Source organism: Phascolarctos cinereus, unplaced genomic scaffold (genome assembly GCF_003287225.1).
Source record: "Phascolarctos cinereus isolate Bilbo 61053 unplaced genomic scaffold, phaCin_HiC Scaffold_726;HRSCAF=1367, whole genome shotgun sequence".
Lineage (NCBI taxonomy): Eukaryota > Metazoa > Chordata > Mammalia > Diprotodontia > Phascolarctidae > Phascolarctos > Phascolarctos cinereus.
Genome location: NW_027556098.1, coordinates 64,107,926 through 64,130,376, shown reverse-complemented (window position 1 = coordinate 64,130,376; position 22,451 = coordinate 64,107,926). Strand labels below are relative to the sequence as shown.

Below are 22,451 nucleotides of genomic sequence, written 5' to 3'. Positions count from 1 at the left end.
ATATATATGTATATATATTTGTTCAGTCATTTCGGTCGTGTCCAAGTCTTTGTGACCCCATTCGGGTTTTTCTTGGCGAAGATACTGGAGTGGTTTGCCATTTCTTTCTCCAGCTCATTTTACAGATGAGGAACTAAGGCAAATAGGGTTAAGTGACTTGCCCAGGGTCACACAGCTAGTGTCTGAGGCCGGATTTGAACTCAGAAAGATGAGTCTGATTCCAAGCCTACTGTTCTATACACTGTGCCACCTAGCTGCCCTGTCATAAGTATATATTTATGTATATTTATGCATATGTATAATCTCTATAGGGGTGTGTGTGTGTGTGTGTGTGTGTGTGTGTGTGTGTGTGTGTGTATGTGTATAAATAAACTATACCCTTCCAAAATCATATCCTGGCCATGGCTCTCATTCCACCAGTGATAACTATGAGATCACATTTATCTCCTTTTAATAGGATCTCTAGTTCATCTTGCTTCTTATTCATACTTTGTACATTTTTGTATATGACTCTAAAGTAACGGGTTTTATTGCTGGCTCCTTTCTTTATATTTTTGTCTCCTGTGAATTTCTGTGCATCTCTTCCATCAAATGTGATGACACTTGTTAAAGTGCTATATAAATGATCTAGCTATTATTATGAAGATTAATAATAATGCTATTTATTATTATTGTGTAATTCTTTTCCCTCCATAATAGTTGCTATTTATGATATCTACCTCAGTAGTTAGAAGTAGTTTTCATTCTTCCCTGTCTTTTCAGCTTAAAGCTGTTTTGATTAAAGTTGCAAGATTCCAGGCAAATTTATTTTTCTATCCCTTGTTAAGAGCACTTCATTCCTGGTTAAGAGCCTGTCATTCCTACATTCATGATCTGGGAATACAAATTCCATTCTCAAATACCATCTTAAACTCTTTGTTCACTTCAAAATCTGTCTTTCTCTTTGGAAGTTCTTACCTTCATTTTCCAGCAACAATGAAAACACATTGTCCTTTCTTTAGTTTCTTGTCTTGATTTCAGTCCCTATGTGAGTATGTGAGGCAAAAGTTTCTAGATTCTTGCTGAAAGTACCATTTGTCCACATGTAGATAACTAGAAGTGAATAGGAGTCAAGTTTCTTGTTTGGGGAGATAAACATATCCTGGATACAAAGTACTTCTATTATTAATATTATAAAGAGTACACCATATATAATTGCAATATTATTAATTTTAGATAATTTGAAAATGACCAAATGACCATTTAGCTGTAGTTGGGGAGGGTGTCCATTTACTCATAACAGATCTTTTTTTTGGGGGGGGGTCCTGAGGGGTAAATGTTAAAACATTTTAAAAAGCTATTCTGGATTATTTCCAAATTGGTAATTTGTTGTCTATCAACCCAGTCCTTATACCACTGCTTCACAGAGTTTGAGCCATGGAAAAGTTTTAAAATAGGAGAGATGAAGTGGCCACATTTCATGTGGTGGAGTTTCTTTATGGGAACTATAACGTTAGTGACTATAGTGTTATTTCACTGAAAACTTTGTGGAAAGTGTTTTATTGATATAATTCCTAGGGGCCTTAGAAGGAATAAAGTAGAATTACTGGGAAGTCTGGCAAGATAGTGAATAGCTTGTTTGTACTTATTTATTGGTTTGTTGTCTCCTTTGTCAGACTGTAAACTCCTTGAGGGCAGGAACTGTCTTTTGCATCTTGTTTGTATCCCTAGTGCTTAACACAATGCCAGGATCATAGCTAACAGTAAATAAATGTTTATTGATTTACTGGATTATCTCTTGGGATATATAAAAAGAGAAACTTTTGATTCCCCTCAACTCCTTAACCTTTGACCCCCTAGAATGGGAATTACTATTACTTTCTTGGGGTTGGAGTAGGTCCCACTTCCACTGCTTGGCAAATGAATGATGGGGGAAGAAAGGAGTCGCCTGTCAGGGGCACGCATTCTTGGCATTCCAAGATGCAATCCCAAATTCATTTTCCACAGGATCATTATTAAACATGGCAGTTAGATTCTATAGTATTACTACTATACTTCAAAGTTCTTAATGAATTAAATAGTCTTTTGAGGGCTGGCCTGAGCTTTGTGTTATCTAGAGGATCGCTATTTGCTATTATCCGTGTGTGTGTGTGTGTGTGTGTGTGTGTGTGTGTGTGTGTGTGTGTGTGTGTGTGAGAGAGAGAGAGAGAGAGAGAGAGAGAGAGAGAGAGAGAGAGAGAGAGAGAGAGAGAGAGAGAGAGATGAGATCTCACATGGCTTTTGCAAACAATGGAGACAGATTTTTGTTCAGCTTTCCTGACAGGTTGTATTTATGGCCGTGATTGAATTAAAGTACATTTGCATTATTTCTCTAACCTTCCCAGAAGGAACCTTAGGTGCTAATAGACATTCTGTCTGCAGAAATTAGAAGAGAAATTGCTTCCATATTCAGTAGCAGCCATAGTTTTCATCTGAAGTAAAATTAAATATTCATTTGTGTGATAACTTAAAAGTAGCAGCTATATATCAGTATAGCAACATTCAATGTTCCCTGTTTTTTGTTTGTTTTTTGTTTTTTACTGTTAAAGTTTACACCTTCTATCTCTTCAAATTCCCTGGCTTTGTTGGTGACTGGATGTTCCTTCTCTTTTATAAGGGATCAATGATTATTTTGTTTGCTGTTCCAGCAATCTACTTTAATCTACTTTATAGCCAGGTATCAGAGAAAAATCATGTTCTGTTCTGCAAAATGAGACTTTTCATCCAGTAAGTCCCCTTTTATTCTGGCAACTTTTAAACATCGGTCTTGAGACAGGTCTTGCTGCTGTACTGTTAAGTTACACATCTGGTTCTCACTACTCATTATCCCTTATGTATTCAGAATACCTTTCATTTATTTAACTTTTATATTTGCTACCTATAGGGTGCTTTCTAGCATGACAGATGCCATTCTGGCTCGTGTATATAAACACTCTGATTTGGACCACTTGGCCAAAGAAGCTTCAGTACCAATAGTCAATGGGTTGTCAGAGATATACCATCCTGTCCAAATTCTGGCTGATTACCTCACTCTCCAGGTATGCTGCTATTTAAAATATTTATTTGTGTAGTCTTCAAATGAATTATTCCTCAGTCACTTGAAACCAAATACATAGGATTAAAAAAGGAAACAAATTATGTTGAAATATATTCATCAAAAAATTAAGCAAAAGAAAATAAAACAAATACTTGTTCACGGATTCCAGGTCAAGAACCTCTGTCCCAGTATGAAAAGAACCTCTTTGGTGGCTTTCATCTCTCTCCCTTCAGACACAACCCCCCTAAAAAGATAATTCAAATACCAGTAAACAATTACTTTGTTATCAGTGGCAATATAAAAAATAAATCTTTGATTTTACTAATGAGGATATAAAAATATTTGACTGCTTGGGTTGAATACAAGCATGATATAATACTGGATCTGAAGGAACTGGCCCTGTTACATACTACTAATGTGACCTTAGGCAAAACACTTAACTTGAATTTCCTTATTTGTAAAATGGTTGGGTATGATGATTTTCCAACATCCTTTATCGCTCTAAATCTATAGTCCTTGAACAGGTGTTAATGTTAATATGGGCATTCTATCCAATCTGATGCCATGTTTGGAAGGAAACTTAGATAGGATGTCAGTCCTTTTGTGAAATGTTTATCTTTGAAGCAAGTTAAAATGACTCTAGAGTGGTGCAATTAACATATTTTAAGGGGGTGGCCCACCTTCTTGAATCTTAAAATTCATCTAATTCATAGCAGCCACTTGTTTCTAGACATGTAACAGCTGGAAAAATCCTGAAATACTTCTGTGATTGCTCATGGGCTGCTAAGATGACTTCTAAGTAGAATGAACCAAAAGTTCCCATTGTAGGACTCATTTAGCAAATGAAAAGAGGAAAAACTACACCTGTATTAGTGTACCTGAAGTTTGTCTTGGGCTTTCTCCTGTCTCCATTTCTGTCATCTCTACTGCTGCCCACCTAGATGCTGAGAACTTCTAGGTGCCTGTAGTGCCCACTATGGTATACTGCCACAGCCTTCCCTGGACCTACTATTGCAGAATTTTCTTGATACCAATTTAGTTGTCTGATGCCCCATCTCCTCAGGACCTCATGAGCTAATCTGATGAACCAACTAATGATAATGTATTAATGACTGATTATGGAGGAGCACAGCACCTTCCCTTGGGCTGTTTGGACAGAAGTGTATGCTATTGTTTAGGAATTATTGTTTAGGAGCAATAAGTGATGCTCAGTTAAGGCTAAGGGGATTTAGGAGAACTGAGTCTCTTCTCTTTTTAAAATAGATTTTTAATGATAACTTTTTGTTTTTACATCACCTAGATTTCCTCCTTTACTCCTTAATCCTCTCCCTTCCAAGGAGCAATCCCTTATGACAAATGCCTTTTTAAAAAAGAAGAGAAAAAATTCAACAAAACCAACCAACACACACACACACACACACACACACACACACACACACACAAATATCTGGCTTTATAAGTAGTGTTTCACACTCATTGATGCCCCACCTATGCAAAGGAGAGGGGAGATGTCCCGATGTATCTTCTCTTTGGAGACAAGCTTGTTTTTTGTAATTTTGTAACACTTCTTTGATTGTTCTATGGTTGCTATTCCTTCCAATTTCATTGTTGTAGTCATTTTGTATATTTTCTTGGTTCTGCTTATTTCATTTTGCATCAGTTCTTTTAAGTCCATGCCTGTCTGAAGTCATCATTTCTTATAGGACAATAATTATTACATTATATTCATGTGCCATTATTTGTTTAGCCGTTTCCCAATTGATGAGTATCCACTTTAGTTGAGAGGCAGCTAGGTAGCACCATAGTGCATAGAGCACTGGGTCTGGAGTCAGGATGTATCTTCCTGAGTTCAAATCTGGCCTGAGACATTCACTAGCTGTGTGACCCTGGGCAAGTCATTTAACCCTGTTTGACTCAGATTCTTCATCTGTAAAATGAGCTGGAGAAGGAATGGCAAACCACTCCAGTATCTTTGCCAAGAAAACTCCAAATAAGGTCACAAAGAATCAGACACAACTGAAATGACTGAACTACATCAGCAATAACACTTTGGTTCCAGTTCTTTGCTAACACAAAAAGTGCTGCTAGAAATATCTTGATGTATGTGGAGCCTTTCTTTTTGTCAGTGACTTCTTTGGAGTATATGCTACCAGGAGAATCTCTGGGTCAAAGGAGAATAAGAGTACATGGTACCTGAGAGTCCTCCAAAAGCCACAGTGTGATTAACAACCTGCTATCTCATAAAATCAATCAAAATAGTATGAAAAAACAAGAGTGATGTTAGATACGGGAAAAAATACACAACCCTCTTGTTAGTTATGATCAGGTAAATTGAGTTATGACTGTAAGAAGAGGGGGTTATTTATCCATATCTAATTGAACCATGATGGATTGTGCTTTGATGCCATGATTCTCCAGGGTGCAAAGAAGCACATTAAGTCATAATCTGGAGTGGAAAAGAACTTGTGCAGGGTTCAGACTACAGAAATAGTTTAAATAGTACTCCTTTTGCACCAAGAATAGTGAAATGATAATTTTGTGATTTAACTGTTCTTTTTAATCTAAGATATGGAGGTGACCCTTGTTTTCAGAGACTATCAATAGCTGAGCTTCCAAGTTAGAAATATTTCCAGTATAGACCTGGTAACAGACTAATATATTGTATGTCTGTTGTCTGAGGACTAGCTTAGCTAAATTCAGAAAAGCTCATGTCTGCAAAGTGATAAGTTGTCAGCCAGGGCAACTCATGAAACCTTCAACTAAGGCACAGAAAGGCTGCAATCTGCAGTAGCAGAGTGAATGCCTATATCATGGAATTTTTAAAATTTGAAATGACATTTTAGAGTATGGGTCTTGATATGGATGTGGACAGTATCTTGTACCAAGTGGTTAAGATCTGAGCAGGAAATGTTTCTTCTATTTTCAGGGGGAAAGGTAAAGGAAGAGAAGGAAACGTAGCATTTCAAACTGCTGAGTTTCCCTATGTCTTCTCCTAGGTGTGGTTTGTTATTCACATCACTTGTTTTACAGGAACATTATGGTTATCTGAAAGGCCTCACGCTTAGCTGGATCGGTGATGGGAACAATATTCTACACTCCATCATGATGAGTGCTGCTAAATTTGGAATGAGTCTGCAGGTGGCTACACCCAAGGTAGGCAAAGATGTCTGCTAATGGGAGGGGAGGATGATTTGTTTTTTTAAAATAACATTGGAGCAGCTAGGTGGTTCAGTGGATAGAGTGCTGGGCCTGGAGTCAGGAAGATGTGAGTTCAAATCTAGCCTCAGACATTTACTAGCTGATACCTCAGTTTCTGCACCAATAAAATGGGGATGTAAATAGTACTTATTTAAGTCATTTAAATTCTGTAAGCTCTGCATGAAGAGGTTGAGCAAATAACCTCTAGCTCCCAAATCATGCAGCCCTATGCTTCAAATTTGTATTGGAAAAAAAGAATATAACAACATGTAGTTGAATAATAATAATTCACACCTATATAGCACTTTAAATCTTGCAAAAAGAAGTACTTTCTTCACATCTCTGTAAAGTTGGTAGTGTGAAATTTTATTATCCCTATTTTACAGATGAGAAAACTGAGTGTGAAATTCTAAGAGACTTACACACATGATCACATTATTAATGGCTGAGGCAGGATTTAAATCCCAATCTTCTGACTATACCTCAGCTCTCTATCCACAAAACAGGCAGTTAGGTGGTGTAATAGATTGAGCCTAAGGTCAGGAAAAGCTAAGTTCAAATTCATCTTTAGACACTTACTAGCTGATGCCTCAGTTTCTGCATCAATAAAATGGGGATATAATTAGCACCTATCTCCCAGGGTTATTTTGAAGCTCAAGTGAGATGTTTGTAAACCTCTTTGCTAATCTTAAGGCATTGTACAAATTTTAGCTATTATCACTACACCAACCTGACCGTTACCAATGGACTCGATGGGACAGAATTATAGATGGACTACATGAACTGCAGGACACCCACAAGGATAATAGAAAGACATGCAAGACATATAATGGAGGCAAATGGATTGCATCATTTTATCCAGTGAAAAGAAAAGTAGTGCAGTGAAAAGAGGTCTAGGTTTGGAATCAGATGGCCTGAGTGTGAATTATTCTCCTCCATGCCCCCTAGAACTCTCCCCTCTTCCTAACTTCTCTATTACTGATGGAGGTACCACTAACCTCCTAGTCACCTAGCCCTGCAACCTAGGTGTCATCCTTGGTTTCTCCGTCTCTCATCCCCATAGCCAATAAGGTGTCTCATTTCCACTTTTGTAATATGTCTCATACGGTTTCCCATCTGTCCTGATACTGCCACTACACTGGTGCAGGTCTTTATCAGCTCACACTCTGCTCTACTCAGCTACTGAAGTGATATTCCTAAAATGCAAGTCTGATCATATCATACCACCCACTCCCACCCCCCTGGGCCCCTCTCCCACACTCAGTAAACTAGTGGCTCCCTGCTACCTCCAGGTATCAAATATCAAACAGATGCCTGGTTGTGAATTATTTTTCCCCCTCAAAATCTCCACATTTCCCAACTTCCCTATTATGGTTGTGGGGTACCACTAACTTCTTAGTCACCCAGCCCCACAACATGGGCATCATTCTTGATATCATATATAAAATCCCTTGTTTGGCTTTCAAAGCCCTTCATAACCTGGGCTCCTTCCTGCCTTTCTAGTCTTCTTACATCTCACTCCCCTTCTCCCCACCCCCACTGACATAGTCCTCCATCCAGTGACCCTTCCTTCCTGTTTCTTGCACATGACACTCCGTTTGATATATGAAATATAGTTCAACTATATGACTCCAAATATTTTCACTGTCTCTCCCTGATGCCTGCAATGCTCTTCATCTCTGCCTCCTGGCTTCCCTGGATTCTTTCAAGTCAGCTAAAGTTCCACCTTCTGCAAGAATGCTTTTCCAGTTCTCCTTAATCTTGGCTTCTCCACCACTGCCCCCTTCCCCCCACCCCTCAATTTGTTTTGTATATAGCTTGTTTGTAATAAGTTGTTGTATGTAAGTTGCTTCCCCTATTAGACTGTGAGCTCCTCAAGAGACTGGGTTTTTGTTTTTATTTATTTATTTTTGGAATGGGTATTTCTTTGGTTTTTGTCTTCTACTTTTCTTTGTATCTCCAGAGCTTAGGATATTAGGTGCTTCGTAAATGCAGGACTGACTGATCTCTACCTTCTGCGATTCTAAGCTTTCCTCAAGGCTTTCAGATTAGGTACCACCTCCTAATCCATATCTTTTCTTTTATGTCCCTGAAGAGAATGTAAACTCCTTAAAAGCCTAGTTTTCATTTTTTTCTTTGGGTCCTTGCAGAGTGCTTTTCACATAGTACATACCTAAGAAATGCTTATTGAATTGACAAATGAAAAAAAAAGTTTAAAAGTAATGAAGTGCAGCCGTTTCTCCCACCAGCACTGCTGTCTACACTGGGTACATGAATTGATTCCTTGCAAAGTTGCATAATTTAGCTGTCATATAGCTACAATCTTTGCCACAGCCTACTGTGTTATAAAAAAAAGTTTTTAAAAATCCCCACTGCTCTATCTAGAATAGAAACTCATCATTCTTTCTTGAGGTCCAGACATTCAGTCACACATGACAGAAAATGTGAAGTGTATGTAATGTTGTACAACAGTTGAAACTGAACCAAGATAAAAACAAGTCCCTGTGTCTCATCCTCTCTCACTATTATCCCTGCGCTAACTGGGCCAGCACAGTAATGACACCTCGTTGTTGAGTCATTTCAGTTGTGTCCGACTCTTCATGACCCCATTTGGGGTTTTCTTGGCAAAGATACTGGAGTGGTTTGCCACTTCCTTCTCCAGCTCATTTTACAGATGAAGAAATTGAGTCAAACAGGGTTAAGTGACTTGCCCAGGGTCACACAGTTATTAAGTGTCTGAGACAAGATTTGAACTCAGGTCTTCCTGACTCCAGGCCTAGCACACTATCCAGACAAAATGAGGAATGCACCTGTTGGAAGCTTCACAGTCAAAGCAGGTTTGAGAAATATCTAGGTGATGCTCCCTATACTATCAACATAAACTTAGATAAATGGTAGAATCTGGATTTGCAAAGGCTTGTGAGGGAAGCAGGGGACAAAGGGGGGAGTACAGGTAAGGATAATGCCCATATTCAACATGAAGGAAAAAATGAAACTCATTAAAAAGTCCTTGGAAGAGAACTACTGCTTAAGTGTAAGATTTATTATTAGGTTTGTTTTTATTGATAAAATATACATATATAATATTTATTCTCATGGATAAAATTTATAAAATGCTTTATTTGGAAAAATTGGAGTTTAAAAATTTTATTGGATGTCAAAGGTCTTTTATTACTATTGAAAGGAAAAAAAAATCCTGTATTAAAAATAATTACAGCACTGTTCTGTGGCAGAAACTCATTTAAATGATAAAGAACATTAAAAAGTAGCTAAATCTTTAGCCAGGAATTTGGGTGGTTGTTGTTGTTATATTTGGTTTTTGTTTTGTTTTTTTAATCCTCTGGAAATTCAAATAGTGCTGGAATGGCTCCATAAATTTGTGAGGCAGCATTTATTAGCAGTTCTGCTTTCTTTAAAGATAAAGCCAGAAGATTTATTGCCTTACCAAATACTGAAAGGCCTCTATGACCATAATTAATCTACCACATTGCATCACTCCAACTTAGCATAGCTTACATTGAAAAGCAAAACAACTTAAAAAGTCATTTTGTTAGGGGACAGAGCGCCAGCCTCAAAGCCAAAAAGACCTGAATTCAAATTCTGCCTCTGGTTCATGCTAGGTGGGTGTTGTTGTTCAGTCATTTTCAGTTGTGTCTGGCTCTTCATGACCCCATTTGAGGTTTTCTTGGCAAAGATGCTGGAGTGGTTTGCCCTTTCCTCCTCCAGCTCATTTTACAAATGAGGAAACTGATAGATTCAGTTTAACTGAGATAGAGTTAAATAACTTACACAGGGTCACATAGCTGCTAAGTGCCTGAGACCAGATTTGAACTCACAAAGATAAGTCTTACTGGCCTAACGCTCTATCCACTGCAGCACCTAGCTGCCCCTTACTGACCGGGTGACCCATAACAAATCACTTTACCTTTGCTTGCCTCAGTTTCTTCATCTGTAAAATGGGGATAACGATAGCACCAACCTCTTAAGGTTTTTGTGAGGCTCAGTTAAGGTAATATTTGTGAAGTCCTTAGCAGATGTTAAAGTCGATATAAGTGCTGCTTATCGTTATTATAATTATTTAACATATAATAATTATATGGCAATTATATTATTAGTATTAGTATTATTAACCTTCCAATCTTCTAGGCAACTCTCTAAGATCATAAGTTGCCAGGAATGTGCTGACCTATATCTGTAGGGGGTAGTATCCATCCTCCCCTTAGAGTTCCCTATCTCAGTGAAATCAGAGGTCCAGTCCATATCCTATGCTTTTTAAACTTTGCCATAACCTATGACTGATAGCAATTTTTATATTATTGTAAATATGGAAAAGTTTGACATGAGCTTGATAATTCTTCATCTGGTGACCTTCATCTGCATACAAGGGTCAGTAAAGACTTCAGCTTTCCAAGATAGAGTATGAGAACTTCTACTATTGATTGTGTTCTAAACCACCTTGTGTTGGATGGTTTTCCCATTTTCAAACCTCTTCAGCTGTTCTTGGAACACTTATTGATTCTCCTCTTGGGATGATCAGTCAGCTAACAAGCATTTTATTAAGTGCCTACTCTGTGCGAGGTACTGTGCTATGCCCTAGAAATATTAAGAAAGTCAAAAGACAGTCCCTGAGGGGCTCAGAGTCTAATAGTGGAGAGAACATGTAAACAAGTATGAAAAACTATATTCAGGATAAATTGGAGATAATCAACAGAAGAAAGGCACTGGTATTAAGGAGGGACAGGAAGGGCTTCTTGTGGAGGGTGAGAGTTTATCTGTGACTTAAAGAATGCCAGAGAAGCCAGGAGTTTGAGATGGGATTCCAGGCATGGGGGTTGGCAAATGAAAATGCCTGGAATCAGGAGATGGAGTATCTTATGCAAAAAACAGCGACAAGGCCAGTGTCCCTGAATGGAAAAGCATGTAGGGGATGTAGGGTGGGCAGGAGGAGGAGGAGGGAGAGAAGAAGAGCCAGGAGTAGGAAGACTGAAAAGGTGAGTCGGTCAATAAACATTTATTAAAAGCCTGCTACATACCAGGCATTGTGCTAAGTGCTGGCAATAGGGAAAAAAGAAGGCAAAGACATTCCCTGCTCTCAAAGAGCTCACAATTTAATGGGCAGAAAGGCCAGGTTGTGAAAGACTTTGATTGCTAAAGAGAGGATTTTATATCTGATCTTGGAAGTGATAGGGAACCTTTGGAGTTTTATAGTAGGGGGAGAGGGGTTTGGGATGGGTAGTAGGTGATGAGATCAGACCTAAGCTTTAGGAAGATTACTTAAGCCCCTGAGTGGAGGATGGACTGACTAGAGTGGGGAAGAGTCTTGAGGCAGACAAACCAATAATCCAGGTGTTAGGCAATGACAAGGGAAGCTAGATGGCACAGTCCTCTTCCTGAGTTCAAATCTGGCCTCAGACAATACCTGTGTGACCCTGGACAAGTCACTTAACTGTTTGCCTCAGTTTCCTTATCCATAAAATGAGCTGGAGAAGGAAATAGCAAACCACTCCAGTATCTTTGCCAAGAAAACTAATTGGGTCACAAAGATTTGGACAGGATTAAACAACAGTGAGGTGGCGGCAGCCTGCATTAGAGTGATGGCAGCATTGGAAGACCTCATTTCACTTCTTAACCACTAGGAACCTTTTTAATTCTACTCCCTTCAAAGTAGTCATTTGTTGATGGGAATCTCTGTAACTGTTTTGTGTCTGTACTTCCCAATCATATTATCACCTTTGTTACTAAATAAAAATAAGCAATTTATTTTGAAACATAGCCTAGAATCAGGCTGGTGTATTAAGTAAACCTCTTGTGGAGGTTTTAAGAAGGGGGGGAAAATTAACACAAGCTAGTAAGAAAAAGCAAAATGTTTTATCTTTTCAATCTAGGTGGGCGAACCGGCTCATTTTTTAAATCATCTATAAGCAACATTAAGGTTAGAAAAACTAAAACTATAGTATCTTTTATATTAGAAATAGCCAGGTTACTTGGATTTATCTTACTCATCAAGTGTTTTAATAACTTATTTGGAGTTGTTGTTCAAATACTGGCATGGTTTGCCATTTCCTTCTCCAGCTCATTCTACAGATGAGCGACTGAGACAAACAGGGTTAAGCTACTTACCCAGAATCACAGAGCTAGTAAGTGTCTGAGGTTGGATTTGAACTGAGATCTTCCTGATTCCAGACCCAGTGCTCTATCCACTGCTCCACCTAGCTGCCCCTTAATAGTCATAAGCTACAAAAAAATGTGGTAATTTATAGCATCAAATTCGAAGTTCACACTTCTTTCTTACAAAGAGTTTATCCCATTTCATCTTACTGGGGAGGACTGGACCATTATGTTTATTTACCTTGTTCAAAAGAATCATGGAATAGGTCATTCGTGAGGTGAGTATTTACTTTGATGCCTAATCTGTTTTAATCCTTACTCCAATGAAAGATGAGTTCTTAGGAAACCCATATGTGTCTCACACACACACACTCACACACACCTGCAAACTAACAATTCAATCTGTTTTTTTTTTACAGGGTTATGAACCTGATCCTGGTATCACCAAGCTAGCAGAGCAATACGCTAAAGAGGTATGATCGACTTATATGACTATCTATCTGTCTATCGATCTATCTATCTATCTGGCCTTCACATTTCAAGGATCATTGTTTAATCTGCTCATTCATCTATGCTAGCATGGTACCAAGTTGTCTCTGACTTTTGATCCAATGGAAGCTGCACGAGGGAGCAACGTCTTAATCACCGACACGTGGATAAGCATGGGACAAGAGGAAGAGAAGAGCAAGCGGCTACGAGACTTTCAAGGTTACCAGATAACAATGAAGGTACAAATCGATGCTTCTCTCTAGGTTCGTTAATTCCATTTATAAAGGCAAGAACCATAAAATTACTACTTCACTTTGGATAGAACAGGGTGTCTTTTTCCTCTCCACAAAGAACTCTTTATCTGTCCTTTCTCAGTTTAGTTGTGCCCTTTGCAAAGAGATTTTTGCGATGGATGCAGCAAAGCTGGGGCCCAGACAGTGGGGAGAATGTTCACAATTTTTTAAAAAGTGTCATTATAAGGCATTAGGAGACTGAAAAAAGATACATCAGTGGTACTTTCTGAGCCATATAATTTCTTGTAATTTTCCTTTTGTTATAGCCGTATTCTATATTATATCTGCTTTCTTAAATCCTTGTGTATCAAAATGGATTATTCCAGGATCATTCCAGGAAGTGGAATACTTTCAGTTGCATGCCTGATCTAATCTTGGAGTATTCCCTAAAGATCTCCAAGGAAATCTAATGCCAAGTTTGGTGAACGGATCTTCCTTGAAGGGATCAACATGGCATCCTAGATGTAACCTCCAGTAGACCTCAGATGTTATCCAATACAATCAACTCCTTTTATGGACAAGGAAACTGGTACCCTTTGTTCCAGGTCACACAGGTAGTTAAATAGGCAGAGCTGGGGCTTAAGATCAAAAGATTATAGAACTAGAGCTGGGAGTTCTTTTTTATTTTAATATTTTATTTTCCCCTCAATTACACGTAAAAACAATTTTAACATTCTTTTTCTTTTTTCAAATTTTGAGCTCCAAATTCTTTCCCTTCCTCCCTTCCCTTCCCCCATATGAGAAGGCAAGTAATTTGATATAGATTATACATGTGCAGTCATGCAAAACATGTTTCCCTGTAAGTCATGTTGTAAAAGAAAACAGACAAAAACAACAAGAAAAATAAAGTAAAGAAAAAGTATGCTTCAATCTGCATTCAGACTCCATCTGCTCTTTCTCTGGAGGTGGGTAGCATTTTTCATTATGAGTCATTGGAATTGTCTTGGATCAGCGTATTGCTGAGAAGAGCTAAGTCATTCATAGTTGATTATCGTATTTTGTTGCTGTTACTGTGAATAATGTTCTGGTTCTAGAGTTGAGAGTTCTTAATCTTTTTTTTGTGTCATGGACCCTTTGTCAGACTGATGAAACCCATTCAGAGAATAATAATGTTTTTAAAAATATATATAAAATAAAATATGTAGGATTACAAAGGAAATCAATTATTTTGAAATACAAATGTAATTGTTTTCCAATTTTATGGTCCTCTTAAAATCTATCAATAAACGCCGGGGGAGGGGGGGTGGTAGGAAAGCATAAGTCCCAGATTAAGAACTCTTGATCTAGAGACCTAGAAGTATTCTCAGAGATCTAGTCCAATCCCTTCATTTTACAAACGAAGAAAGAGGCTCAGAGAGATTAAGTGACTCCAGAGCCTGGGTTCATTCCACTATTCTATATTCCCTCTCATAAATCTTTGTTTACATATGGGGAGATCATTAGATGACCCTATTCCAAGCTGGCCACAAATTCCAGGGGATCCCTCTGGTTCTGGAACAGAGGGTTTGAGGGATAGAAAAGCACAAGATTTTAAAACAGGAAGGGATTTTGATGACTATCTAGTGGTCCAACATCTTTCACTTTACAGAAGATGAAACTGAGTCCCAAAGAGTTGACATCACTTGCCTATGGTCCCACAATTAGTAGTGGAATCAAGATTAGAACTCAGGTCCCTTAATTCCTAGGTTAATATTCTTTTCATTTTTCTCTATATGTTCAGCTTAATGCTATATAAGTTGTGCGTGTGTGTATGTGTGTGGGTGTGTGTGTGTGTGAGAGAGAGAGAGAGAGAGAGAGACAGACAGACAGACAGAGAGAAAGAGAGAGACAGAGAGAGAAAGAGGGAATGAATGAAATATCCTTTTCTACACCACTTTCCCAGTATTTCTGGAGACTCAGGAAAAAAAGTCTTGAACTTGGAGCTAAAGTAGTAAGACTGTGTAAATCTTAATTTACATAAAAGCAGCAATTATAGGATTGGGAGAGATGGTAAAAATGTAATTTTTTTTCTCATGTAAGGGAAAAGCAAAGATAATAGCTGTTAAAATGTAATTTCCAGGAAATAACTACTAAATAAAATTAAAATAACCAGTATGAAAATGGAAAACAATCAGAACTATAATCTAAGTACTCATTTTCTGAATTATTTTAACTACTATATCTAAATGTATGTAAAAGGCTAGAATCAAATATTTAGAGATTAGATCTATGCAGGATGACCAAAACAATCTTCTTTGGATGAGCTTTGGATATGTCTCTTGCAATTGGTCATATATTTGTTATCGCTGTTCAGTCATTTTCATTTGTGCCCAACTCTTTGTGATCCCGTTTTGGGTTTTCTTGGTAAAAATACTGGATGGGTTTCTTTAGCTCGTTTTTACAGATGAGGAAACTGAGACAAACAGGATTAAGTGACTTGTCCAGGCTCACACAGCTAGTAAGTATCTCAGGCCACATTTGAACTCAGATCTTCCTGACTCCAGGCCCATCTCTCTATTCACTATATCAACTAACATTAGCCATAAAATCATCTCCTCTAACAGAGGACATATCATACATTTTAGTGATTTAAAACTTTCCATAGGAATAAAGATAACTCACTTACTAAATCAACAAGAATTTACTGAGTACCTGTTATGTGCTGGGCATTGTGCTAGGTATTTTGAGTTAGACAAAGATAAAAATGAAACAGTCCTCAATCTCAAGGAGCAAATTAAAAGTACACACACACACACACACACATACACACACACACACACACACACACACACACACAAGATTCAGAGATCTCCTTTTTCTTAGAGACACTTCCAGCCTTGTGTGCTTATTGAATGTTAAGACCAGATCTTAAGAAATTCAAATATACCTGTCACACAGGACCTGCTCAGCCAAAGTATGCTGAGTTCTCATTTACCATTTCCACCATTTTTTTTTCTTAGACAGCTGGAGTTGCTGCTCCCAACTGGACATTTTTACACTGCTTGCCCAGAAAACCAGAAGAGGTTGATGATGAAGTATTTTATTGTCCAAGGTCACTTGTATTTCCAGAAGCTGAAAACAGGAAATGGACAATCATGGTAAGAAGTAAGCTGAGTTTATTTAGCCTAAGGGTTGATGAGATAGTCACGCACTACCTACTAAGTGTCAGAAGCAACATTTGAACCCAGGTCTTATTCCAAGTGTATTACCATGTCAGGAGTTCTCAACCTATCCATAGATTTGTAGATAGATTTCAGGGAGGGGGCTGGAGTCCACAACAGAAAAAAAAAATGGATGGAAAAAAATAACATCTTTAGTTTCACTCTGATTAATTTCCATTGCATTCTTATGTATGTTATTTATACATTTGAAAACATTCTGTTTAAGTGTCCAAAGGCTTCACAAAACTATCAGAGGTCCATATTATATAAACAAATTAAGAACCCTTGCATTATACTACACAATTATACTATGTTGTCTTTCTCATCCTAATGTTATAATCAAGATATAATAAATGCTCAACTTGTGCCACTATCCCTCTTTTTGGAACTAAATTTTGGATGCCCTTGCATGAAAGGGAGAATTCTGGTATTTTAAAGTTCTAAATGTATGCACTAGATAACAAGGATAATCTTTTGTTCTTGCTGGTCTTAGACACAGATAATTATTTCAATTCCAAAAAGTAGAATGTGTGCCCTAACCACATTAGCTCTATGATGCAAGAAGAGACATAATAAATGCTTTTGTTTTTGTCAGAAAATAATTGGAACACCAATGATGATATAGCTTTAATGATCTTTTAACTTTGTCTTCCTTAAAAGTTCAGAAAGGAATTTTGGAAAATAATAAGCATGCTGCAGTAATATTTATATAGAAATTGGCTATTTTTAGCAGGAGAAATAACATATTTAAGCCCTATTGCATTAAAAACATTTTTAGTTAATTACACTTGGGAGAAAACATGGCACCCCTGATTCTTCTCAGCCCTGGTACACAAAACCACCACCAGTACTAGCTTTGCTAAAAATTTATAGGTAATAGTCTAAGGCTCAATTCTAGCTTCTCTGCAGAGGTAAACTCTGCATGTAGTCTCATTTGAACAGTAGGGGAAAACGGAAGAGAAATCTCAGTCTGAGCCGCCATGCTGAGATACCTCTCCTAGTTAATACATGGTATTTTGTAAAAAGGTGGTGAAGAACTGATTTTCAAGCACTTGTAACTGCTTTAAAGCAAAGTTGCTGACTTGACTGCATAGCTGGGCATGATTGGGCACATTCCATTCACTGTACTGTAAACTGTTTTGCCCCAACCATGATAATTTATGCTTTTTCTCTCTCTTCTCTCTCTCTCTGTGTGTGTGTGTGTGTGTGTGTGTGTGTGTGTTTGGGAGTGTGTAAACACAATGTAGTTTTATTGATCAATAGCTAGTCCATATTCTAACAGACATATTGTCCTCAGCTAAACAAATCTTTAGGGTCATTTGAGGCATGAAAACTTACAGTTTTTTCTTATACAATGAAAAACTTTGACCTTTTGACAATTTCCCTGCCAGTATGGTGGAATGGAATTATTGCTGGGTCTTAAACCAGAGGATATGGATTCAAATCCAAACTCTGTATGACCCTCACTATCTATATAACGTTGGCCAAAGTTTTTCCCTTCTCTGGGCCTCATTTATATTTTCCTCATGCATGAAATGTCAGAGTTGATCTAAGAATATTTAAGTTCCAGTCCTAAATCTTTGATTCAATGAGACAGACTATAACTATCCCAAAGTGGTTATTAACCCCACATAACATCCTTATTCTCTAACTAGAGGTTTCAGACACATGGCCCATGAACCACATGTAGCCTACAACATTCCTGAGTGCAGGCCAAACCAGACCAAAATGTAATTGGGAAATATTGAACAAAATATTGAACAAACATAGATAAAAATTAAAATAGAATAAAGCATGAATACTATGACATTTTAAAACAGAGTCAGTATGTAGCCCCACAGAGATCATTGTGTATGGATTAGTTACCCCCATCTCTATTTGAGTTTGACATTCAGTGCTCTGAACCGTAACACATCTCTTTACTCTTTGAGGTTACTTGGCTTTTCCCAGTGATGAGGGAAGGCAGGCATCTCCCTGTCCCTGAGGTACAGAAGAGGGCAGAGTCAGCAGTCCTGACAGAGACCTCAGATAGGTTTGTTCCCTTGCCAGCAGATTTTACTGTGACCATGAAGCATAAGGCAATTGAACAACCCAGTAGAAACCTAATTCCACAAAGTGTCAAAACCACACAGCAACATAGTGGAGAAAATCAGATGCATTTTATAGAACTCTCCAGCTGCTTATTTCTGAAGCCATTAAAAAATGTGAGATGTGATTCTTGGGACTAATAAAAAGAGGCTATATATTTCACATAATGTGATAGGCAGGTCACCCACAAAATAATCAACTTGTACTAATACTTTAAATATATTATCCTATAAGATTGTTGCCATTTTAATAAAACATCTCCCCTATGAAGTTTTTCCTAATCCTACATTCAATATTTTTGGTGTCACATGAAAAGAGTGATGAGTTTGGAGTCCCCAGGGACCTGAGTGCAAATCTTGTCTCTTCCATTGACTGTGTACTTCAGGCAAATCACTTAACTTTTCTGAACTTGGTTTAACCATCAGTAAAATAAAGGGGCTGGACAAGATGATCTCAAAGATGTTTCCCCAGTCTGGAGCTATAACCCTAGGATACAGAATGGTGATGGACCACTGAGAATATCTAGTCCAATCCTCTCATTTTACAGATGAAGTTGTTTTTCAGTCATGCCCAACTCTCCATGACCCCATTTGGGGTTTTCTTGGCAAAGATACTGCAGGAGTTTGCCATTTCCTTCTCCAGCCATTTTACAGATGAGGAAACTGAGACAAACAGGGTTAAGTGACTTGCCCAGGGTCACACAGCTAGTAAGTCTCTGGGGCCAGATTGAACTCAGGAAGATGAGCCTTCCTGACTCCAGGCCTGGTGTTCTATCCACGGTGGATGTCTTTGTAGATGAAGAGAGAAAGGTTAAATGACTTGTCCTAAGTAATATGGGTAATAAGTGGAAGAGCTGAGATCTAAATGTGGATCCACAGATCTTGAATTAAAGAGTTATTCCACCATATAATGCTATCACCTATTATTTGGCTATGTGCCACTCAAGTGTATTTGTCTTGTGATATTTTATATTATTATGCATCATAATTATGACTATGTCTTATGGCAGCCAGGTGGAACAGTAGTAGATAGAGTGCTGGACCTGGAGTCAGGAAGATGAGTCTTCCTGAGTTCAAATCTGACTTCAGACACTTACTAACTCTGGGACTTTGGGCAAGTCACTTAACCCTGTTTACCTCAGTTTCTTCATCCGCAAAAAATGAGATGGAGAAGGAAATGGCAACATTTCTCATCAAGAAAATGCCAAGAAAACTCCAAATGGGATCACAAAGAGTCAGACACAACTGAAAAATGACTTAACAACAACAACTTATCTTATTACTAAATTAAATTCCATGAGGGCAAGAATCATGTCTTATCTGAACTCTGTTATCTCCTGCAGCACCTTGAACACTGCTCTACAAACATTAAGTATTTAATAAATTTTTAAAACAATTTAAATGCATGTAATTTTGTAAGGAACACAGTATTTTGGAAGCATGGGCTTGCATCCCAGCTCTGATTCAGTCAGCTAGGTCTCACCATGGATAGAGACCTGAGCTTGCAGTCAGGGTACATGAATACAAAACCAGCCTCAGACACTAGCTGTGTGACCCTGGGCAAGTCACTTAACCTTTGTCTATCTCAATTTCCTCATCTTATAAGATAACAGCACCTACCTCCCAGGGTTGTTGTGGGGATCAAATGAGATCATATCTGTAAAATGTTTAGCACAGTGCCTGATTCATAATAGGCACTACAGAAATGTTTGTTCCTTCCCTCTCTCTTTTTTTAAAAATTTGTCAAATGAGTTCTGGATTAAACCATCTTTAAAATCCCTTGCCAGCTCTAGTTCCTTGTGATTCCTCTGAACTGAAATGAAAAACATTCACTTTTTTTGTTAAGTCATTTTTCAGTCATGTCCAACTCTTCATGACCCCATTTGGGGTTTTCTTGGCAAAGATACTGGAGTGGTTTGCCATTTCCTTCTCCAGCTCATTTTACAGATAAGGAAACTGAGGCAAACAGGATTAAGTGACTTGTCCAGAGTCACACAGCTAGTAAGAATTTGAGTCCAGATTTGAATTCAGGTTTTACTGACTCCAGGCCCAGCTCTCTCTCCAACGCACCACCTCATTAACCTGCTGCTCCCCTCAAGGAAGGGGTTTACAAACCAAGAAAGACATGGATAAACAATTACAGAGAAAACACAGGAACATAAATGTTAAGCCAAGACATGAACAGATAGATTGTGTATAGGCCAGGGATAGGTGTATATTAGAGGTTTGAAGACAAAGAATTAAGAGGTGACTGAGGTGGATAGCAGGGAGAGGAGCCTTCCAAAATCCTTGTTTGGTGGAGGCCGAGTGAGGAGGGGCAACTTTTCGTAGGAAAGCTGACACTAAGTGCTGGTGAATTGCACCTGGCATTTATATAACACTTTAAAGTTTCCAAACATTTCTACATGTGCCATCTCTTTTTACCCTTGCTATAACCCTGGACTAGTGCCCCAAATCACAAGGCCAGAAAGCCTCAGATGAGGTCTCTAACCCAAGCCATTCGTCTGCCTCATCACTCTATATACAACATGATCGCCCAAACCCAAGAGGCTTGCCAACTCCAAGAAAATTTGCTGATCCTCAGCTGATTCCCCTCAAACTTCCCTTGATCTATACTGGCTATAGTAAGTACCACGGTAAACAGTAGGCATGTGATGACCCATAGAACTTCACCAGACAATCCCTTGGATACCCTCAACGTTGCAAAAGTCACTCCTGGACAGCACTCTAGCAGCTGCTTTTTCTCTCCTCCACTCTAGAATTATTCCTTAGGAATGACGTGGATTGCCTGTGTCACTGGGCTAGTCTGCTGCGTCTTGACCTTTTCTCATCTGCATAAAAGCAAATGTAGCACAGAATCATCCCTTTACCATCTCCGATGTTTCAGCATCTTGACAAAGCACAGTCTGAATTGGGATTTGCTTGAGAGAGCTCATTTTTACCCCAGCCCCATTTTCCTCCCTCCACCTGGTTCTTGTGCCACATTCATTTCTGATGTGTATTAATTTCTTTCTTTCTCTTTTCTTCTCCACCGCAGGCTGTCATGGTTTCCCTGCTGACAGATTACTCACCACAGCTGCAGAAGCCTACCTTTTGATGCTTCGGCTCTTTCCAAGGGGGAAAAATATTTTGCAGCAACAGTATATTCTAGTCCATGGGGAGGTGGAGAGAGAGGAAGAAGAAGATCAAAGAATTGACCCATTCCCTAATGTAGCCAATAGGTAGATTGTACAATATTGCTTTGCCCTTGTGATCCCATACAATCCCATACAATACTGAAGCTTTGTCATTTGCGCCTTTTTTTTGCCTCGTTGTTTAAAGCTCAATAGGGTTTGTGTTTGCTTATACTTTTAAACTGTCATTTAGCGAATGAATTTGAACATTCATTTAGCGATTGTTGGGTTTGCCACTTCAGCATAAGAAAACAGAACTCACAAAGCAGGCTATATGACTTATTTGTGATAGCCTAATGGATCATTACCTACAGTGATTTGCACATCATAGTAATAAATAATGATAATAACATCACATTTGTATAGCAGTTTAAGATTTACAACAATGTTTTCCCCATAACGACCTGTTGAGCTGGTGGCTCGGCAGTGAATACAGGTTGCTGTCATGTCCTTTTGGAAGGACGCAACAATCCTTGGCTACCCGCAAGGCCAAATAACTCTCCTCCCAAATGGATTACACTATTAAGAATACCAATGGGACTGACTGGATGTTCTGTTGTGGAGGAGGGGTAATAATCCTAAGAGGCAGCTTAACCATGGCCAAACTCTGCAGTTACTTGCCAGGCCTTCCGGGAAGGCAGGGATTGGGTATCTTTAAAAACAGAATTCTGGCTACTCTTAAAAGGATGTTTAGAGTTACCACACTGGGCAAGCCCTTGCAAGAAAGTGGAACATCTCTGTTTTCATAGCTAAGTATACGTGTTCCACTCAGGACAGAAGCAAAAACTTTTATAAACAATTGATAGCCAGCCAAGAGGCTAACATGCAAATTTTTTTTTTAACTTTATGTTGCTTTCACCTGAGTTCAAATCCTTCTGACATTAGCTACTTACCTATGGACAAAGACT

At 38.4% G+C, this 22,451-nt stretch overlaps 1 protein-coding gene across 2 annotated transcripts in view; it reads left to right on the top strand.

The window, feature by feature from the left end:
* OTC (ornithine transcarbamylase) overlaps window positions 1-21,898 on the top strand; it is a 69,894-nt gene extending 47,996 nt beyond the window's left edge. The window contains exons 5-10 of one of the 2 annotated variants that reach the window (XM_020979640.2): window positions 2,903-3,056; window positions 6,086-6,208; window positions 12,781-12,834; window positions 12,940-13,089; window positions 16,083-16,220; window positions 21,408-21,898. In XM_020979640.2, the coding sequence (XP_020835299.1) occupies window positions 2,903-3,056; window positions 6,086-6,208; window positions 12,781-12,834; window positions 12,940-13,089; window positions 16,083-16,220; window positions 21,408-21,467 (679 nt within the window). In that variant the 3' untranslated portion in view covers window positions 21,468-21,898. The remainder of the gene's footprint in view (window positions 1-2,902; window positions 3,057-6,085; window positions 6,209-12,780; window positions 12,835-12,939; window positions 13,090-16,082; window positions 16,221-21,407) is intronic. The other variant, XM_020979641.2, reaches the window with a different exon arrangement.
* The last annotated feature ends 553 nt before the right edge of the window (window positions 21,899-22,451 follow it).